Genomic DNA, 19297 nt, shown 5'->3' with positions numbered 1-19297 from the left:
TTCACCCATGCTACTCAGTGGGAATTATTCATATAGTGGAGTCACTGAAAACTGGAAAAAGCTCCACTTTTATTATGTGGAGTGTCATTTAAGTGTCAGACAAAATTTGCCACAAAAAAAGCTTTATGAGATCTATATATAAACACACATGTATTTGTGCATATCTAAAAAGTCAATGTGGCACTTCAGTTCTATAAACATATACTAGGGATGCACTGAATCCACTATTTTGGATTCGGCCGAACCCCTGAATCCTTCACGAAAGATTCGGCCGAATACTGAACCGAATCCTAATTTGCATATGCAAATCCCTTATTTGGAAACCTGTTTTCTAGAAATATGGCAAAATCATCTCCCATGGGTTTGATATTAAGAAAATAATTAAGAAAAAAATCCTTTTTCTCTGTAATAATAAAACAGTGTATTTGATGGTAACTGCATGCATCCATAATGGTGGCAAACTAATCTTATTGGGTTTACATAATGTTTATACTATTTTTTAGCAGACGTAAGATAATGGTAATCCAAGCTGCAAAAAGATCCCTTATACGAGAAAACCCCAGGCTTCCAGATAATAGATCCTGTACCTGTATTACTATTAACCACAGCTGCACAAAATTCTTAAATGTAGAAAATATATTTGGAGCAATTCAAGATAGACTTACATATTAAGAACTTAAAGGGTGGCTGACTAGCTTCTTTTACCAAGTCAGCCTCTATCCCTTGTAGTACCTATGACAAAAATTAACATAACTCCAGAGCGACTTCATTGTATATACCCCACTGTTTCACCTCAATGCTTCAGGAATTGTCCCACTAGAGGGACGGTGTGGCATACCTGGTGGAGCTGTCCTGTGACTCAAGCCCTATGGCAACAGATATCGTGGATATTGACTTCGCTCTTTTATACTCCCATTGACCCATGCCCAGAAGTTATGCTCCTTGGACATAAACTGGAAGGCATGAACCGTTCGGCACAGCATCTGACTCAACATATCTGTATGGCAGCTAGGGTTCATATTGCGGCACAGTGGAAATCACTCTGTCTTTCCTTACCTAAAGTTCTGGACAAGATAGAGTTCATACATGCCAATGAACATTTGAAATACCAAATTGATAACCAAATGGAGAAATATACAGAGATCTGGGACACTTGGATTCTTCATAGGGAATCGTTTATATCCCTCTGAGTTGGAATGGGGCAATGGGCAGAGTTAATTTCATTTTCTTTGAGTATGTGCTTAACTGATGTTTGAGGTTTATGGTAACTACTTGCTCTAAAGATACCAAATGTAACATGCTTAGTGCTACTTTTCATATAACCAGTGGATTGTTTTACTTATGGCTCATTTTCTTTTCATGTTTTTTCCTTTTCTTTTCTTTATCTTGTTTTTCTATATCTTTTCCCCTGTTTTGTACACAGTCCTTCGGGAAAAGTAAAATTTGATCTTAATAAAAAGAAAGTGGATAAAAAAAAACAAAAAAAAATGAACATAACACTGGTTATCTGAATACCAACATACTTTTGTGTTGTGTACCTTTCAGAAAAGTCTCACAACTCTTTCCTTAATATCAAACAATTGCCACATATCTGCCCTGATCTCTATGGCTTTAAAGCATATTTTATTTTTTTGGTGAATCCCCTCACCACAGCTCCTTCCCTTATCTCCACGATTTGCTCCAGCCACAGATGTCGGTACCTCTCTGCTTCCTTATCGTACTCAATACTCATCAAGCTACTTCCCCAAATTCCACTCCTTCAGCATTCTGAGCACCACCACTTTTTCTCCAAGCTCCATATCCCAAGCTAATCCACAAAGACTCCTTGATTATGGATATTAGCAAGCCACCCCCACTTTTAAAAATCCTTCTTCCAATTCCTCCTTCACCAACCTCCGTTTGACCTGACTCACAATCTGTTACCCAAGGTCCCACCCCTTACCCATTCCAGCAGGCTCCTGATTCCTCCCAAGTGATCTACATATCCTCTTACCAATATTAACATGACCTCTCTTGCTACCCCCTTGCATTCAAAGAAAAAAGAAAATACTGTTAGAATATGTATGTCTAAAAATCTTATAGAACAAGTTCAAAAAAGATTAAAAAAAACATGACACATAATAAAAAATAACCTAAACTAAATTACATTGTCAAGTCAAATTAAAGATTTGTTGTATTCTTTAATATTTTCCTTGAACAGCACCATGTTTTGTAAATATAATAGCTATTTTTTTCTTAACCACTCACAGTTATGACAAGAAAAACCCAAATCTGCAATTTCATATGTAGATCATGAAAGTTTTCATCCTGAAAACGTGCAATAAAACAATAACCTGTATATAGCAGGTGCCTTGGCACTAAGGGTGCTTTAACATGTTTATATATCCTTTATTGATGGCTCTTTTACATGGTTGGTTTCTGTTTGTACTGCGGAGGTAGACTGTAACTCTGTGGATATAGAGGCATCTGAAGTGTCCGACGAGGGCTCTGGCAATTCAGGAACTGTTGCAATAATATCCTTGCCGGATGATTTCCGATGAGGTTTTGTGCCTGGGTATACAACCTGCTCAGCCGGAGATGAGGCTTTGTCTGGGTTCTCGTGTTGCTCATCAAGTTTAGATGTCTCCAGGTCTGAAAAATGTGGCTCAGCAGTGTCTCTGTCTGGGTCTTCTTCATGCTCTTGATCCTCGGTCTTCTTTCCTAAGCAGGCATCAGAGCCACTTGGATCCACTACTAAAGGGGGCCGAGGAAGGTCTTTCTGCTAATGAAAGGACAGGGCAGAAAAATGGTATTTATAGACAAAAGTTTAATCTGCTACAAGGAAGAACTTACATTACATTTTTTTTGTTATAATCCTATGAGAAAAACGTGAAAAATATAGGTTTCTCGGTCAGAAAAAAGCACTGACTAGAACTACATTTTGCAATTATAAGTGAAAATCTCACTTTTATACATAGTATTGGTATACCATTTATCCAGAATGCTCGGGACATAGGAATTTCTGAATAATTGATCTTTCTGTAAATTGGATCTTCATACCTTAAGTCTACTAGAAAATCATGAAAACATTGAATAAAACCAATAGGCTGGTTTTGCTTCCAAAAGGATTAATTATATATTTTTTTGGATCAAGTACACGGTACTGTTTTTATTATTACAGAGAAAAAGGAAATCATTTTTAAAAATTTGGATTATTTGGATAAAATGCAGTCTATGGGAGATGGTCCATCCGTATTTCAGAGCTTCTGGATAACAGGTTTCTGGATCCCATATCTGTAAAATCACACAACACACATTAGCATAATTCCGTGATTAATAATCAGCTCTAAAGATTCTGCTAACTGTATTAATTTCAGGGCAAACATGCAATGCACAACTGGATGAATTACTAGCGACGGTGCATGTGTATTTCAGTGGTGAATATAAAAAGAAAATAAGAAAGATTAAAAAACAAAACAAACTTGTATTGAGAAAGTTTTGTAAGATTTGATGTTAAATTGTTGTTATGGGTAACACTTGTGAATTTTAAATACCATTTGTGAACCATATCAATAGTCAGAACAACTTAGGACAATGTGTAGTCCTAAGTGTAAGTTTTGTGGTATTATTTACTTTATTTTGATTGTGGCAGATGTTAACAAAAATAATTTGGTGTTAGATGATTTTCTGACATAGTAAACATTTTACTCCTCTTTAATGAATTCTTGGTGACATTCAGTTACAAATTTACCAGCAATATAAAACAATTAATCTAAATCTATTAGGCTACATGTTTTTCAGATACTTATCCCATATACAGTATGGCATAAGCCTAAAAAAGGTGTCACATATAAAATACATGTCGTAAGTCAGCAGTGTAAATCTGGTGCAAGGGGTTAAATAGAATCAAAACATTTTATAGTTGCTCGGTTTTGAAGGTTAACCTATGGCATTAAAACTTTAAAAAGTAACCAACAGATTTACAAGAAATGTGATCCTTTAATCAAAACGTAAGATTGTGGGATTCGTTTGATGGTAACACTATTGGACTGCACCCAGGCAACCATAGTACGTACGTACGCACGCACGCACGCACGCACGCACGCAAGCAAGCACACACTCTATCTCTCTAAAAATTGTGACTTCCTTATTTTCAAAAATAGCTTATTTTGTTTGTTATTGCTGCAACAATTTACTCAACTTTATCTGAGTTAGTGTTTATAGCATTTTTACTTCTTGAAGACTGTTAAATTAAACTGTTATTCACCACAAATCCGCTTCCGGTCCAGAACATGTGCAATTCCTTGCGCCAGAGTGCTACTGCAAGGCTGGTGAGGAGGGTACATGGGACAAGATATAGCAGAGCAGGTTGTCCCTTTTGCATTAATGCCAGTGCTACAAAGGTCACTAGAAGACCTATTCCATAGGCTGTGGAGAAAAAAAAAACAAAAAACACACAACCACATTAGAAACAATTTACAATCTGTTGCTGCTATCATAGGTGTCAGAAATCTATTTACTAGTGATAATATATTACATTTGTCAACATTAAACAACGACAAACTGTAGAATAAAGAACTGGCACATGCAACGCATTTAATCTACATTTGAGCAATTTTTATGGATGAATAGTTCTGAATGAATAGTTGGTCAGAAAGACATTTAAAGAGTAATTTGCATGGCCTTGGCCATTAATGTTTGTTAAGGCTTTGGGCACACAAGCGTATAGAATGCTTCTCTCTGCCTAATGAATATTAATAAGGCAGAGAGAAGCATATGTGCTGAGCCAAGTGGAGAGACCTGTCTGAAATACATAAAAGCAGGCATTTTTAAGCCAATCTCAGCTCAGATGTGTAGCCGCCTACTTAGGGGCATATTTATCACGATTCGAATTTTGAGTTTATGGGAGTTTCTAAAAAAAATCAACTCCCATAAACTCAAAATTCTAAAAAACAACAAATCAAAATTTATAAAAAAAAAAAAATTAAAAAATCACATTTTTTATATATTCGGCTGATTAGGATTGACCAGCAAACTTGAATCGAATTTGATTACAGTTGAAAAAAAAGATTTGATTTTCAAAAGTTCACCAAATGACTCCAAATTGGTTGTAGGAGGTATTCTTAAAAAGATACTACATGATACATTTCAAAATTTGATTTTTGTTTTTTTTAACTCAAATCGAATTGGGCCTATTTCCTAGTCGAATTACACTAAAATAAACTCGAATTTTCGAATTTAAAAATTCTACCTCGACCCTTGATAAATCTGCCCGTTACTGTATCTGCCTTCATCTAAAGGCAGATACAGTAAGAGCTGGCTCCACCATGTGATATAAAAACACTTGTATTTGACTAAAAGAGTGTACGGAGCCTTCATACTTATATACAATAATAATTTGATTGTGCACCTCTGGCTGCTTTTTTTTCCCCCCAAATGCACTCTGTTTACTTATGCGGGTGTATGGTCAATTGACACTCTTGTATGAATAAATCCAATTGATATCACTAATCTACACCTGCCAAAAATTTTTTACGGATAAATGGAATAGTTTTTATTGCAAGTGTATTTTAAGGGGGAAAGGAAAGCCCATTTACAGTTTACCAAAGGCATGTGGAAGGAAAAGCAAGTGTGGAAAAAGGTCTCTGGTCTGATGAAACCAAAACTAAACATTCTGGCCTTTGCGCAAAATGCTATCTAGGAAAACCAACACTGTACCATGATGGTGTTTGAGATGCTGTTTATGGGCAGGGACTGGGATATTTTTTAATTTTTGGCTGTAACACACTAAACCCAAGGTACTGTTAAAGAACAGTTTCAAGAAGTTGTATTAATTAACTCATTGGGGCAACAAATACAAAAGTCTATTTTATACCTACCTATAGTGCAAGCTACAAAGTAAATCCTTGATGATTGCATCTGGATATCAAACCTGTGACAGTAAGCAACTAGCAGGCCTAGAAGAATTAAAAAGGTACATTTACTAAAGTAAAAGCATGGCTTAGAAATTCTTATAAAAGCAATTTTCAAAATTCTTAAGCTGCAGTTAAAATGTAACTGGTCTGTTGCACTAAAATCGAAGTAACTGTGGAGAAATGCATGACCAAGTGGGTAGCCCAGGCTTACCTCAACTGTCTAAGATGAAAGGAGCTATTAATTATGTATGTACAAAATAAATGATTTTTTGAATCCTAGGATTTTTTTGTTTACAGGATTAGCATTAGACTCAATACTTGTTCAGGGTTCATCTTTGGAACAGATATTGGCACCCTTTCTCTAATCTTAATATGCACATTAGAAATCTACTTCTGCTTAGTCAATTTATTTGTGGAGGATTTAATACTCAGTTGAATCTAAAAAAAAATAAAAGTATTCAGTGCATCACTACTTTTAATGAACCGTTAGCATGTTATAGGCTGGCCTATTCTTAGCAACTCTTCAACAGTTTTATCATTTTATTTTACTATGGTCTTTTTCAGGGTCACTCACCCTTCAAACTGAATCTCTTTGTATCTTTCTAAAGATATTCTCTTCTACTTATTCTGATTTTAAGATAATGCCTGATTACTATGGTATATGAATGTTAAATATAATCCAACCCTCACTGGCTTGATTGTGCTACTGAAAATATAAACACTTTCACTGTTATTACAAATTCTTTAGTTTAAAAAGAAAATCTTATTAAAAAATATATATAAACACTTTCACACAAAAACAGATCTATATGTTACCAATCTTGTTACAAACTCAGCAAGATGATGGTGTCAGAGGGTCGGCGTTACTAAGGTTTGCCGGGCTGGGGGGGGGGCTTTGGGGAGCTTTTAGCTGATTATATTTCAAGTGCAGCTTCTATTTACCGATATGTTCCTATTTTTATAGGAACTGGTCATTATCACTTTAACCATACACTAAACACAATCATACAGAGCTTATCTGTTACCATCATTTACCCAGCACCATTTAACCCTATTTTAATTTCAATTGCCTCCATTGCGACACGGTTGCTTATTTATGTACACAAAATAGAGTCTCAAGCAAACAGATCAGTTTTGCCATTGCAGGGCAATGGTACATTATCTTTTAATTACTTCAAAACAGAAATTTTTGGTGTTTCTGTTCTATTTAAGGCTTTAGTTCACAAAACTAAAAGTAAGCTGGGTAATCAACATACCTGGTACCAAGATGTCCCCAAAGCCCAAGAGAGAGAATGGTTTGTCACAGAGAGCCAGGGGTGAGGAATTTAATCTTGGTACTTTAAGGACCATTGGTAGCTGGAAGATATGTATATATAATACACAAAAGCCATGAATATCCTGTAAATTATATCCTTATAAACGGTGAGTTCTGATGTCATCAGTTATAAACGGTGAGTTCTGATGTCATTTCTGTCACATGACTCATTGAAATTTGTGTATTATAATAAATAAAGTACCCCCAGTTGTAAAATATGAGGATATTAGAAGTTACCTCGGAGTTCCATGACCTGTATAAAAACACTCGGCCTTCGGCCTCGTGTTTTTATATGGTCATGAAACTCCTCGGTAACTTATAATATCCCTATATTTTACAAAAGGGGGTACTTTATTCACTATATAGACTATCCTCATTAAGTGTAGGAAATCAACAGATACATTTAAAAGTGCTTACATTAAAAAACAGAAAACATATCTATGAAGACTTAAGGGCTCATTTACAAAGTCCCATTCAGTGGCATAGTTACTCCATGTGAGAATACCATTTATGCATGCCATGCAAAATGGGGTGCAAGGCACGTGGCGCAGACTAGCAATCTGTAAATTCTGGCAAATGCCAGAGGGGCTGCTCGAAGATGCCATAAACAAGTCACTGTTTTTTGGGGTCTGTGTGAGCCTTTCAGTCCCAACCAGCAAGGTACACAACAATATAGAGCAAGGGTGCCCTGTTCTTTAAACCCACATTGCTGTAATGTGCGCCTGATTTACTAAACAGGAATACGTATTGCACCCATATTGATAAACACAATTTGCAATACAGGCAATTTTTTGCCCAAGCCCAGTTAAATGCTTGCTAAAATGCTGCATTTGGAAAAGAATGGCAAATTTGAACACACCTCTAGCCTTGTGTTTTAGCTGTACTACAAAATATTAGCCTATATGAATTTATGGATCCTAGGAAAATAATGGAAAAGAGCTTACTTACGGTTTCTTCACTTAAAGGGAGTAATGAATTGTTTTGGTCCTCCGTAATCAGAACTAACGTATTACAATAACATTTTAAAGGGTTGGTTCACCTTTAAGTTAAATTTAAGTTACAGTTTAGTATGTTTTAAAATGTCCTAATCCTAACAAGTTTGCAATTAATCTTCATTTTTTGGAATTATTTGCCTTCCTCTTCTGTCTGTTCCCAGCTTGCAAATGGGCATCACTGACCCCACAGCCAAAACAATATTGCTCTTTGCAAATACAATTATATTGTTATAAATATTTTTTATTACTTATTCTCCTATTCAGTCCCTCTCCTATTTTTATATATATTTTTAGTCTCTTATTCAAATTACTCTCTGGCTGCTAAAGTAAATAAGACCCTGGCAACCAGATAGCTGCTGAAATACCAAATTGGAGAACAGCTGAACAAATAACTGAATATCTGAAAAAAACTGAAAAATGAAGACCAATTGCAAATTGGCTCAATATCCATGTCTACATCACGTTAATAGTTGATTTAAAGGTGACCTATCCCTGTAAACATTTTACTTCTTCTATACAACAAACCGCTTTTTCTAGGTTATCTAGATTTTTTTTAGTATATCTGAGCAAAGGGTCTCCAAATTTTGATCTCAGCTCTGCCACTAATATCATTCTACATGTTGCTTCAGTGCATGCAAATCAATTAAGTGCATTTTAATGTAGCCTTCTTTTAAAACAGAAAACCATGGTCCCAGTACTTCAGGAGCTTCGAGTTTGCCAGGTTGTTTGGAATACAGCTTCATAGTAGGTTTCTTTTGCAAACACAGTAACATATTCACAGTAATGCAATGCAGTTTTGGAACTAAACCCAAGACTAAATAGTTCAGGTACATATAAGTGCTTTTGACCTATAAAATTACTATAATAATACACACACACACTTCCCTACCCCCATGTTTTACTAGTAAATCATTTTTTGCACATATTTTTAAATCAGGAGTTTTGTAGTTACACATTTGTTATGATAAAAATTGATTAACCACTATACCCACATCAGAATGAATTCTATATGGCGGCTCTTAATATTTACCCCTGGAAAAATGTTGCCTTACCAATGCCAGTGCACATACCACTATATTAGAACCCCCATTTTTTCTTGCATTATGGTTATTCTGCACGAACTTTTCAACAGTTATGGAAATTCCAAATTCACTCACTGTAATATGGTCTTATGCCTTTGAAAATTGATGTTGTTCTGAGAGATTGGTCCCTTAAATAAATCCAAAGCAGTAAAGGATTTGTCGGCAGGGCCATGTCATTGGTGTATGCAAAGAATTGTATTTTTTAATATATTATTTATACAGGGGCATGACATTAAGTGCTCTTACATACGCGTGTTTCACATTAAATTGTGTTCCCCTGTCATATGAGTAGAACCCAATGGAAAAATGGGCGGCTGGGCAAAACGCCAATGTGTTAACAATGAATTGATCCAGACATGAAATTCACATTTTTACCTGGCTGTAGGTTTTTTGGATTGTAATTAAAAAAATCCAGAAAGAAAGCATACAATACAAACTCCTTGTAGACAGTGCCCAGGTTAAACTACATTACTGTGCTTCAAGGCATAAATACTATAAATAACTACTAAAACATGAACCCAGGGAATTTTCCTTGACAAATTACCCTATTTTTTATTTATATAATGAAACAGCACATTGCATTGATAGATAATTTTGGAATAGATAATTTGGAAACCTAGAATAAATCTTTGTACAGTTTTGTTAAAGATCGAGAGAAACTGTATGTTCTTATAATTTTATCACAGAAAAAAAGTAGCTGGAAATAAAACTCTCAAAGTTACAACTATACTCACATGCATAAAGAATGCCATGTAACAAAAGTGTTGATGGTCACCTGTGTAAAGCTGGCTTGCAACATGTTATATGTTCATACCTCCTCCATTTTAAAGCACTATAGATATGAGATATTTCCAAATAATAATGGCAAAAGATACTTACCTTTTCCTGAGTAGTAGAGTTTGATGGCCCAGAAGCAACTTCTACCATGATGCTCTCCCCACGCTGGAGACAAGAGGACAAAGGATCAAGAGAGGACAGAGAAGAGTAGGACTATAATGCACTTAGAAGAGTTTCCTAAATGTGGAAATCCTTTAATCGGCAGTTATGTTCAGTTTCTATTTCTAATTTTATCTTACCGTATTTAACTGCTGAATTAAACTATTCTTTCACTGGAGGAGAAACACTCAAAAGTAAGACTAACACCTCCCACTCACTTCCATGGAAAATGCCTGAAAGTGAAATGACCATTAATGGTGGACAGTTAGTTGTTTTGTATTGAAATCAGTGGGAAACAGGAGGCACTTACAATGACTTCTCCTCTGGCTGAAATGACCAACGCATATACTAAAATGTTAGCTGCATTTATTCATCCATTGAACTACATGTTTTTGCTAAGTGCCATTACTTTCATGTAAAACCCCATAAAAATGTCTTTTAGTAGTTCAGCAAATGATGATTTACCTTTTTGTGATGGTAAAGTCATATGCATCTGTGTGGAGAACAAAAAATAGCCTGCCCATGTTACTGTATATCAAACATAACTTAAGCTTTTTGAAAAGTAAACATAATTTCAAGCAACTTTGCAATATACATCAATTAAAAAATATGCAAACTTTTCATGATTTTTAATGGTTTCTGACAGTTCCCTAAGCCTAATGGAGAAAGGAGGCACCGCTCGCACACCAGGCCTTCTGAACTGTACTCCTGGTGCACGGTGATGGAGGGATCGGCACCCTCCCAATAACAGTACAAGAAAGTATTCACTGGCACTTGAAGGCTGGTGCAAGCAGGGACAAGCCCTTGCGGTTTTATTAGCAGAAAGGTGCAACGTTTCGGGGATAAAACCCATTTGTCAAGCATGCTTCAGGAGTTTCAAGATACTTATCTCGGATATACGATTCCTACCATAGGCTACATTTGGCAGGCAGCAGATGCTAAAGTAAAAATGCAAAGCCAGGAAGTAGAAGGCTTATATGCTCATTGAAAATAGCTAGTAAGACTATTCAGTGGGTGAGTCTTTGTGACAAGCTCTGTTCTCCTTTGCTATACACAAAAGTATATCATTTAACAGATTTAAATAGGATCTAAGCGCACTGTATTTGATCAATAACAAAAAAAGAATGTGTTCAAAATTAGAACAGTGTTACATAAAAAAACTCAGTTATTTAAGAAAGAATTTCAATCCTAAATTATGTGAGCAAGTGCTCAAATCTTGTTCCTTAGAAACCCAAGACCTACCTTTGTGAGGTATGGTGTGATGAAGACAAAGAACACATCATAAATGAAGAGAACAAATAAAAGTAAAGTGCAGCCCTGCAAAAGAGAGAGATAACAGGTATGGGGAAAGAGGATGTAAACAAAATGAAATTAGAACAGCTATGTGTAAGATGTTAAATGTTGTTAAGATGTTGTTAAAAGCAATGGCACATGGGAAGCGGTCACTAGCAGAAAAATTGTTCAAAGCTGGCAACAAAGAGTCATAATATATCTTTTCAGTGCAAATTGCAGCAATCACCACAAATAAAATATCTGAACTGCATAATTACTCAAAAATGCAGAAGAAAGTATTTTTGCACGATTACACTAGTCAAATGTTTTACCTGCAGTGATTCCAGTGGCTCACAATGAAAAGGTATATTTGGGTGCTTTGTTGCTTGCAAGGAGTGCAATTTCCAGCGGGCTAAAAAGCATTCAATGTTCTACTTGCCCTAAAATGTGGAGCAGAAAAATATATGAATTTTGTTACAACTGCTGGTTAGTTTCTGACAATGAAGTAGTCAAAGACGTTGTCAGGAGAAAGAAAGGGGGCTAATCTTATGTTCTTCAGGTTAGGAATGATGTGAAAAAAGTTATCTTAGGTTTATAATATTTTTACTAACCAGAAGAACATCAGACTAGTCCTCTTTGTTTCTCATGACGACTTCTAAGACTAACAAAATTCATTCATATTAACAGTACATGTATTCCTTTATATCCTGGAACTAAAAAAAGTTAATAATATAAATTGCAAAAGTGCTTAGAACAGCACTCATCAATTTTACACACACTTATTTTACATAAAAGCCCAAGGATAGATCTAAGAAAAAAAACTCAAAAATACCTTAAATGTGGGCATTCTGATTGTCTTCAGCATATAGAGGCAAAATGCTATTCCAAGTATATCTTGAAGAACCCAGGCCCACCTGAAAGAAATGCATTCTGCATGCTAATGAAATCAATCCCTCTAATAATGTTGTATATCATGTTAGTTAGTGTCAAGTAGACAATACATCTTTCTTGTACCTTCATGTTTTACTATTTTTATTATTTTAAAACTAAAATGAAAGTCTGACACAAATTTACATTCTCTGTATTAATAAGTATACTTACTCATCTTCATTTCTGTATACTCCCCAGATTACACTGACCACAATACAGAAAGCAGCCAGCAGTAGCTTCCAAACAGGCGGTCGCTTGTGAAAGTATGGCAGGTTATTATCTGGAACCCTAAAAATAAATTTATCATTATGGAACAGGAGTTCTATTTTTTCTGATTCAAATACTTATGCATATATATTATTATTAACATGTATTTATATAGCGCCAACATATTGCGTAGCACTGTAAACTAAATGTGATTATACAACTAAATCACATGAATTATATACATAGAACATATGGAGTTACATACATCACAATCAATAAAGGTACAAAAAGGTGAGGAAGGCCCTATGCATAGGCATACAGTCTAAAGGGAAGGGAGTAATACACAAGGTGTGGAAGTGGGCAAGATCGAATTAAGTGGGTGAGAAATGTGGTACTGTATGTGGTGTTGCGTTTGGTAGTTAAGCGGAGTGAGGGTAGACTTCTCGAAAGAAGTTCGTTTTAAGAGATTTCTTGAAAGCAGAAAGGTTGGGAGAAAGTCGGACAGACCGTGGGAGAGAGTTCCAGAGGAGGGGTGCAGCCCTTGCAAAGTCTTGAATGCGGGCATGTGAGGAGGTAATGAGAGAAGAGTTGAGTAGCAGGTCAGTAGAGGAGCGTGAGTATATAGAGATGAGTTCAGAGATGTAGGGTGGGGCAGAGTTATGAAGTGCTTTGAAAGTCAGTGTCATTAATTTGATTCTGAAAGGTAACGGAAACAAGTGCAGGGATTGACAGAATGGCGAGGCAGAGGAGGAGCGGTTGCTGAGGTATATGAGCCTCGCAGCAGTGTTCATTATGGACTGGAGAGGTAACAGTCTCTGGAGGGGAAGGCCAATTAAAAGAGAGTTGCAGTAGTCAAAATGCGATATGATGAGAGAGTGAATAAGAATTTTGGCAGCACCTTGGGTGATAAATGATCGTATTTTGGATATGTTCCTTAGGTGGAAGTGACATGATTTAATAAGTGACTGGATATGAGGAGTGAATGACAGGGAAGAATCTAGGATAACCCCAAGGCACCGGGCCTGAGGAGAGGGGGTGGAAGTGGAATTGTTAACTATGATGGATACTTCCGGGATGTTACTGGTGTTAGTTGGAGGAAAGAGAACCATTTTAGTTTTAGAGAGGTTTAATTTAAGGTAGCGTTGCGACATCCAGGTAGAGATAGCAGACAGGCAAGAGGAGATGCGAGTTAGGAGTTCTGGGTTGAGATCAGGAGATGAGAGATAGATCTGAGTATCGTCAGCATAGAGGTGGTAGTGGAAACCATACGAGTTGATTAATTTGCCGAGGGAGGAAGTAAAGAGGGAGAATAGTAATGGTCCCAGGACAGAGCCTTGAGGAACTCCAACAGAAAGAGGTAGGGGAGAAGATGATACTCCATTGTAGGAGACACTGAAGGAACGATTGGTGATGTAAGAAGAGAACCAGGACAGGACTGTGTCCCGAAGGCCAAGCGAATGGAGGGACTGGAGGAGGAGAGGGTGATCTACAGTGTCAAATGCCGCTGAGAGATCAAGCAGTATTAGTAGTGAGAAATGATTGTTGGCTTTAGCGGTTAAAAGGTCATTAGTTAGTCGAGTCAGGGCAGTTTCCGTGGAGTGTTGTGGCTTAAAACCAGATTGTAGGGGGTTCAGCAGGTTATTGTCAGAGAGGAATGAGGTTAGTCGGTTGTAGACTAGGCGCTCAAGTAGTTTAGAGATGAAAGGTAGCAGAGAGATAGGTCGGAGGTTGTCAAGATTGGAGGGATCAAGAGAGGGTTTTTTCAGAATGGGGGTAACAATAGCATGTTTTAGTTAAGAAGGAAACAGTACAGTTGAGAGCAAAAGATTAAATAGGTAACACTGGGAATTCAGATTATATTCCATACACATTAATCCCACATAGCATGTAAACTTTAGATTGTTACCTGCATTTTCCATAAGGAAATCTGTGGACAAATGGAGACAGACAGCTATATAGGCCAACTGATGCAGCAAGGCAGAAAATCCCAATGATCACATACACTGCAAAGAGCACAAACAGCAAGAGATTTATATTAATAATATTTTGCAAAATATATACAAATATATAACATTTTGGATTCATGGTCTTAAAGGAGACCTAAAGGTATAATCCGTGCCCAAGTGAGCCTGTGGTGTCTTTCAGCAATATAGGGACTCAAGTGGCCAAGCTAAGAAACAGAAAATGAAAGTAGTAAAACATTGCTGTAAACATCTGTGAGTACTACCTCTGCGGTGTTTTGTACCAGTGAAGGGAACAGGTGGATTGGTAAATTTGTGGAGGAAACAGCTTCCTCCAAACAGTAATAGCTTTCTCATATAGTAAGATATACAGACTCTATTGCCCACTCACTGGGCAGACGATTATTGCTCAAAAATGCTGTAGAGATAATCGTCTGCATTAGCATGCTTGCGATTGCCACAATGCACCAAAGCAGTGGTTCTCAGACTATGGAGCTGGCCTCTGCGTTGTTAATGATGGGGGTCAGTGAGTATGATGAGTGTAAAATGCAAATAAATACAAAAAAAGGGTACATGACCAGATATAATTACATATACATTTAAGAACAAAAACCCTTGGGTTTGCTTACATACCTAAGTGATCATAAAAGTAATAGAGCAGAACCAGCATTGAGCAACACATAACCACAAATACACAGATCATTATAGGGGTAACATCCACAGTTTCATCATCAAGCTTTTTATCTGATCCATCATCTCTCTTGTGTTTCATGTACCTTCTGAAATAGTGAGAAAGTTTGTGTTAGACCAAAACAAGCAAAAAACTAAATTTTTTAAATTCTGGATTTGAAAGATTATCTTACAGTTACCTCAATGATAATGGTGCAGCTGTTTTTGGGGGGGGGGAGATGGCTAGAGGGTTGGAGTGGGGGGGGATCAGTAAAGGAATCCATGGAAGACAGGATAGATGTGGGCAAAGGAAGGGAAAATGGGGGGAAAATGGGGTTTGCAAGGAGTCGGACTGTTAAATGGGAGAGCTGGAGGTGCTGGTCTCGGAGGGAAAATATGATGTGACTTGTGTGGCCGAAACATGGCTGAATGAGTCGCATGCCTGGGCAGTTAATGGCAGTGGCTATACTTTGTTTTGGAGGGACAGAGTCAATAGAAAAGGAGGAGGGATATGTCTGTTTGTCAGGCAGTATTTAAAAGCTAATATAAAGGAGGAGGTTATGTTACAAAATGAGGGGAGTCCAGCATATTAATTGTAGGAGTATGCTACAGACCCCCTAATGTAAGTGAGGAGGAGGAGGCCAAGCTCCTGATGCAAATAGAAAAGGCTGCTAGTTTGGGGAAGGTAATGATAATAGGGGGTTTTAATTACCCAGATATTGACTGGAATAAGTCAGTTAATGGGAACAACTTTATGAACTTGTGTGACAATTTTATGGCACAAGTTGCTGAGTCAACCAGAAGAAATGCTATTCTGAATCGTGATCTCTAATGACCCAGAATATATATATATTAATAGTAAAAAGATGAGGGTTTAGAGTGTTGCTCCTTATGCTTGAAACTGATACAGAAAAGTCAAATGTGCTAAATCAGTTCTTTTCTTCAGTGTATACAATAGAGGAGTCAGAGTTCCCAGGATACTTCAAAGCTGCACTGATGGCTCGGCTCAATTTAGTCAGTGGCTGACTCAGGATATGATTCATAAAGCTTTACTAAAAAGGAATGTAAACAAGGCGCCTAGGCCAGATGGCATACATCCCTGGGTTCTAAGGGCTATTCCACACGGGGAGATAGCCTTGCGTTTGCGGTCGCGGCGACAAAGCGCCGCGCCAGTCGCCGCGACCGGCGCAGGCGACAGTTTTGTATGGGCGCCTATGTAAAAACGCCTGTGCTAACCACACGAGGCGATGCGCTTTTCAACAGTCGCCTGAAAATGCCTCGCCAGGCTTTTTCAGGCGACTGTTGAAAAGCGCATCGCCTCGTGTGGTTAGCACAGGCGTTTTTACATAGGCGCCCATACAAAACTGTCGCCTGCGCCGGTCGCGGCGACTGGCGCGGCGCTTTGTCGCCGCAAACGCAAACGCAGGGCTATCTCCCCGTGTGGACTAGCCCTAAGAGAGCTTAGTTCAGTTTTAGACTGACCCCTGACCTCAGATTTGCTTTCATCTGGTATGGCACCTATGGATTGGAGAAAAGCTGATGCTATTCCAATATTTAAAAAGGGTTACGATCTCAGCCTGGCAATTATAGGCCAGTAAGTTTGACATCTGAGTTGGGCAAATTATTTGAAGGCTTGTTAAAGGATCACATTCAAAATGTTGTCCTAATGAAGCCATTATGAGCAGCAATCAGTGTGGCTTTACGAAGGGTAGGTCATAGCTGACAAATCTGATTGCTTTTTATGATGAGGTTAATAAGATCATGGACAGTGGGGGAGCAGTAGATGATTTATTTGGATTTTGCCAAAGCGTTTTGCCATACCCCAAAAATCACTGCTTTCTAAACTGAGGTCTGTTGGGCTTAATGAAGTTGTTTGCACACGGATAGGAAACTGGCATCAGGAACGGGTACAAAGGGTGGTTGTTAATGGTACATCGTCTGCTTGGAGTAAGGTTCTTAGTGGGGTCCCTCAGTGCTTAGTATTGGGTACACTTTTATTTAACTTAACTTGTATTGTAAGTAATGCATCAGTGTTTGCAGATATCCAATATCCAAGCCACTTTTACCCTTAATGGGACTGCACTAGGCAAATCCATAATTGAAAAGGACCTTGGAGTCCTTGTTTATAATAAACTTGGCTGTAGCAATAACAGTAAGCAGCATCAAGGGCAAATAAGGTCTTGAAGTGTATTTAAAGGGTCATGGATTCACGGCAGGAAGAGGTCATTCTTCCACTGTATAGAGCACTGGTAGGGCCCTATCTAGAATATGCCGTATAGTTTTGGTCACCAGTGCTCAAACAGGACATTATTGAATTAAAGAGAGGGTACAGAAGGGCAACTAAGCTAAATGGTATGGCAAATCTTAGCTATGAGGAAAGACTGGCCAAATTGGGGTTGTTCACGCTGAAGAGGCACATTAAGGGGTGATATTATAACTATGTATAAATATGCAAGGGGATCATATAATAATCTCTCTAATGCTTCATTCACCAGTAAGTCTTTCCAGCTCACACAAAGTCATCCATTCCAACTAGAACAAAGGAGTTTTAAGATGGGGTTGGATGGCTTTTGAACAAGTGAGGGAATATAGGATTATGGAAGATAGCTCATAGTACAAGTCCAATGACGTGTACTTCAAATCAGTTTTAAGTAAAGTTTTAAAGCTTTATATTTGACCGCATTTAAAATTATTCAATACAATGTATTTTATGTAAAATAAATGCCCAGTTTAGCATCTGGGTGGGTTTTAGTTCTGTGCATTCTAGATGACAGGTACTATATTAGACAATATAAGCCCTTTGTTAGCAGCTGTAGGCACCTGAATAATTTCAATTCAAGACAAACTGTATGATCCTGTATCAGTAAGCCAGCATAGACAATATAAACTTTGATTGAAGTTCAGTGTAAGCCAACTGTACTGAAATGAAGCAGACTCATATAGCCTGCCTGGCTTTGGAACTATTGAGGAATGGCCTGGTGTCGTGTAGAAATCTATATGTAATACGTATGCATGAAATACACAAAAAGCCATTATAATAGGGTAAAAAGACAGGATATATACTCAGGATAAATCCATTTTCCCCTCATTCCAAAAGGCAGCCCTTACACATGAGATTGGCTCCTCCCTGTAGTTAAGAAAAACACATCATCCAATAAAAAACATCCAACCACCATCATACCTCAGTGTTTAAAAAGCAACACCAAAATATATATATAATGCTTTATTAGGGTGGGAACAACGTGCTGCCTTTGGGACTGGGGGAAAATGGATTTACAGAGTATAAATCCTGTCTTTCCCTCACGTCCCTACAGGCAGCACTTATACATGAGAGTTCAAAAGCAGTAACAGAAGGGAGGAAATATAAGGAACATGAGGCCTTAAGGACAGATTGAGCAAATGTGGAGAATTTTGACCACGAAGGAGCTCTGCAAATTTGGTCTACTTAACCTTTTTAGCTCTTCAGGAACTTGCTTACCATCTTTACTGTAGGCTATAGAAGTTGCTATCTGGCTATAGAAGTTGCTATCTTAATCCAATGGCTATTGTCGTTTTTGAGACTGATCTGTCTTTTTTTCTGAACACAAAAGAGGACAAAAAAAGCATCTGAGATCCGAAAAGAAGGCAATGAAACCTCAGTGTCACTGTGAAAATTTTAATTTACCTTAGGTGAAAAAGAATGGGTTAAGTCTTATAGCAATTTCATTTGGAAGGACCTGAAAGTATGTTTTCTTACATGTTCTCTCTTCTGGCTGATGCTGTGACTGTAATTTTTTTCAAAAAAAAAAAATTACTGCAACAAGGGTTCAAATGGAGGTTGACATAAGACTAAGAACTAGTCATAAATCCCAATTTTTTTTATTTTTTTTTTACACAGACTCGATGCTTAGGTTTTAGATTGGAAGTAGTTTTTACAAATCTTTTTATGAGATAATTATCTGCCAGAGCCTCACACCTTAAGACCCACAAAGCGGACACCTGGAATTTAATGGAATTAGGTGCAGGTACCTTCCTGCAGAAAGTACATAATGACAAA

At 37.4% G+C, this 19297-nt stretch overlaps 1 protein-coding gene across 7 annotated transcripts in view; it reads right to left on the bottom strand.

Moving 5' to 3' along the window:
* Positions 1–2160: 2160 nt before the first annotated feature.
* Positions 2161–19297, bottom strand: part of sppl2b.L (signal peptide peptidase like 2B L homeolog) — a 53025-nt gene continuing 35888 nt past the window's right edge. For 3 of the 7 annotated variants that reach the window (XM_041560985.1, XM_041560993.1, XM_041561001.1), the window contains 10 exons: positions 15226–15371; positions 14538–14634; positions 12596–12712; positions 12327–12408; positions 11465–11539; positions 10166–10228; positions 7151–7250; positions 5859–5936; positions 4247–4407; positions 2161–2761 (listed from right to left, as the gene is read on the bottom strand). In XM_041560985.1, coding sequence (XP_041416919.1) covers positions 2378–2761; positions 4247–4407; positions 5859–5936; positions 7151–7250; positions 10166–10228; positions 11465–11539; positions 12327–12408; positions 12596–12712; positions 14538–14634; positions 15226–15371 — 1303 coding nt within the window. In that variant the 3' untranslated portion in view covers positions 2161–2377. Of the gene's footprint in view, positions 2762–4180; positions 4408–5858; positions 5937–7150; positions 7251–10165; positions 10229–10687; positions 10716–11464; positions 11540–12326; positions 12409–12595; positions 12713–14537; positions 14635–15225; positions 15372–19297 lie in introns of all 7 variants that reach the window. The other 4 variants (XM_041560988.1, XM_041560995.1, XM_041561005.1 and 1 more) reach the window with 4 other exon arrangements.

Source organism: Xenopus laevis, chromosome 1L, assembly GCF_017654675.1.
Source record: "Xenopus laevis strain J_2021 chromosome 1L, Xenopus_laevis_v10.1, whole genome shotgun sequence".
Classification (NCBI taxonomy): Eukaryota; Metazoa; Chordata; class Amphibia; order Anura; family Pipidae; genus Xenopus; species Xenopus laevis.
The sequence above is the reverse complement of the archived record's forward strand: the minus strand, read 5'-3'. Positions and strand labels throughout refer to the sequence as shown.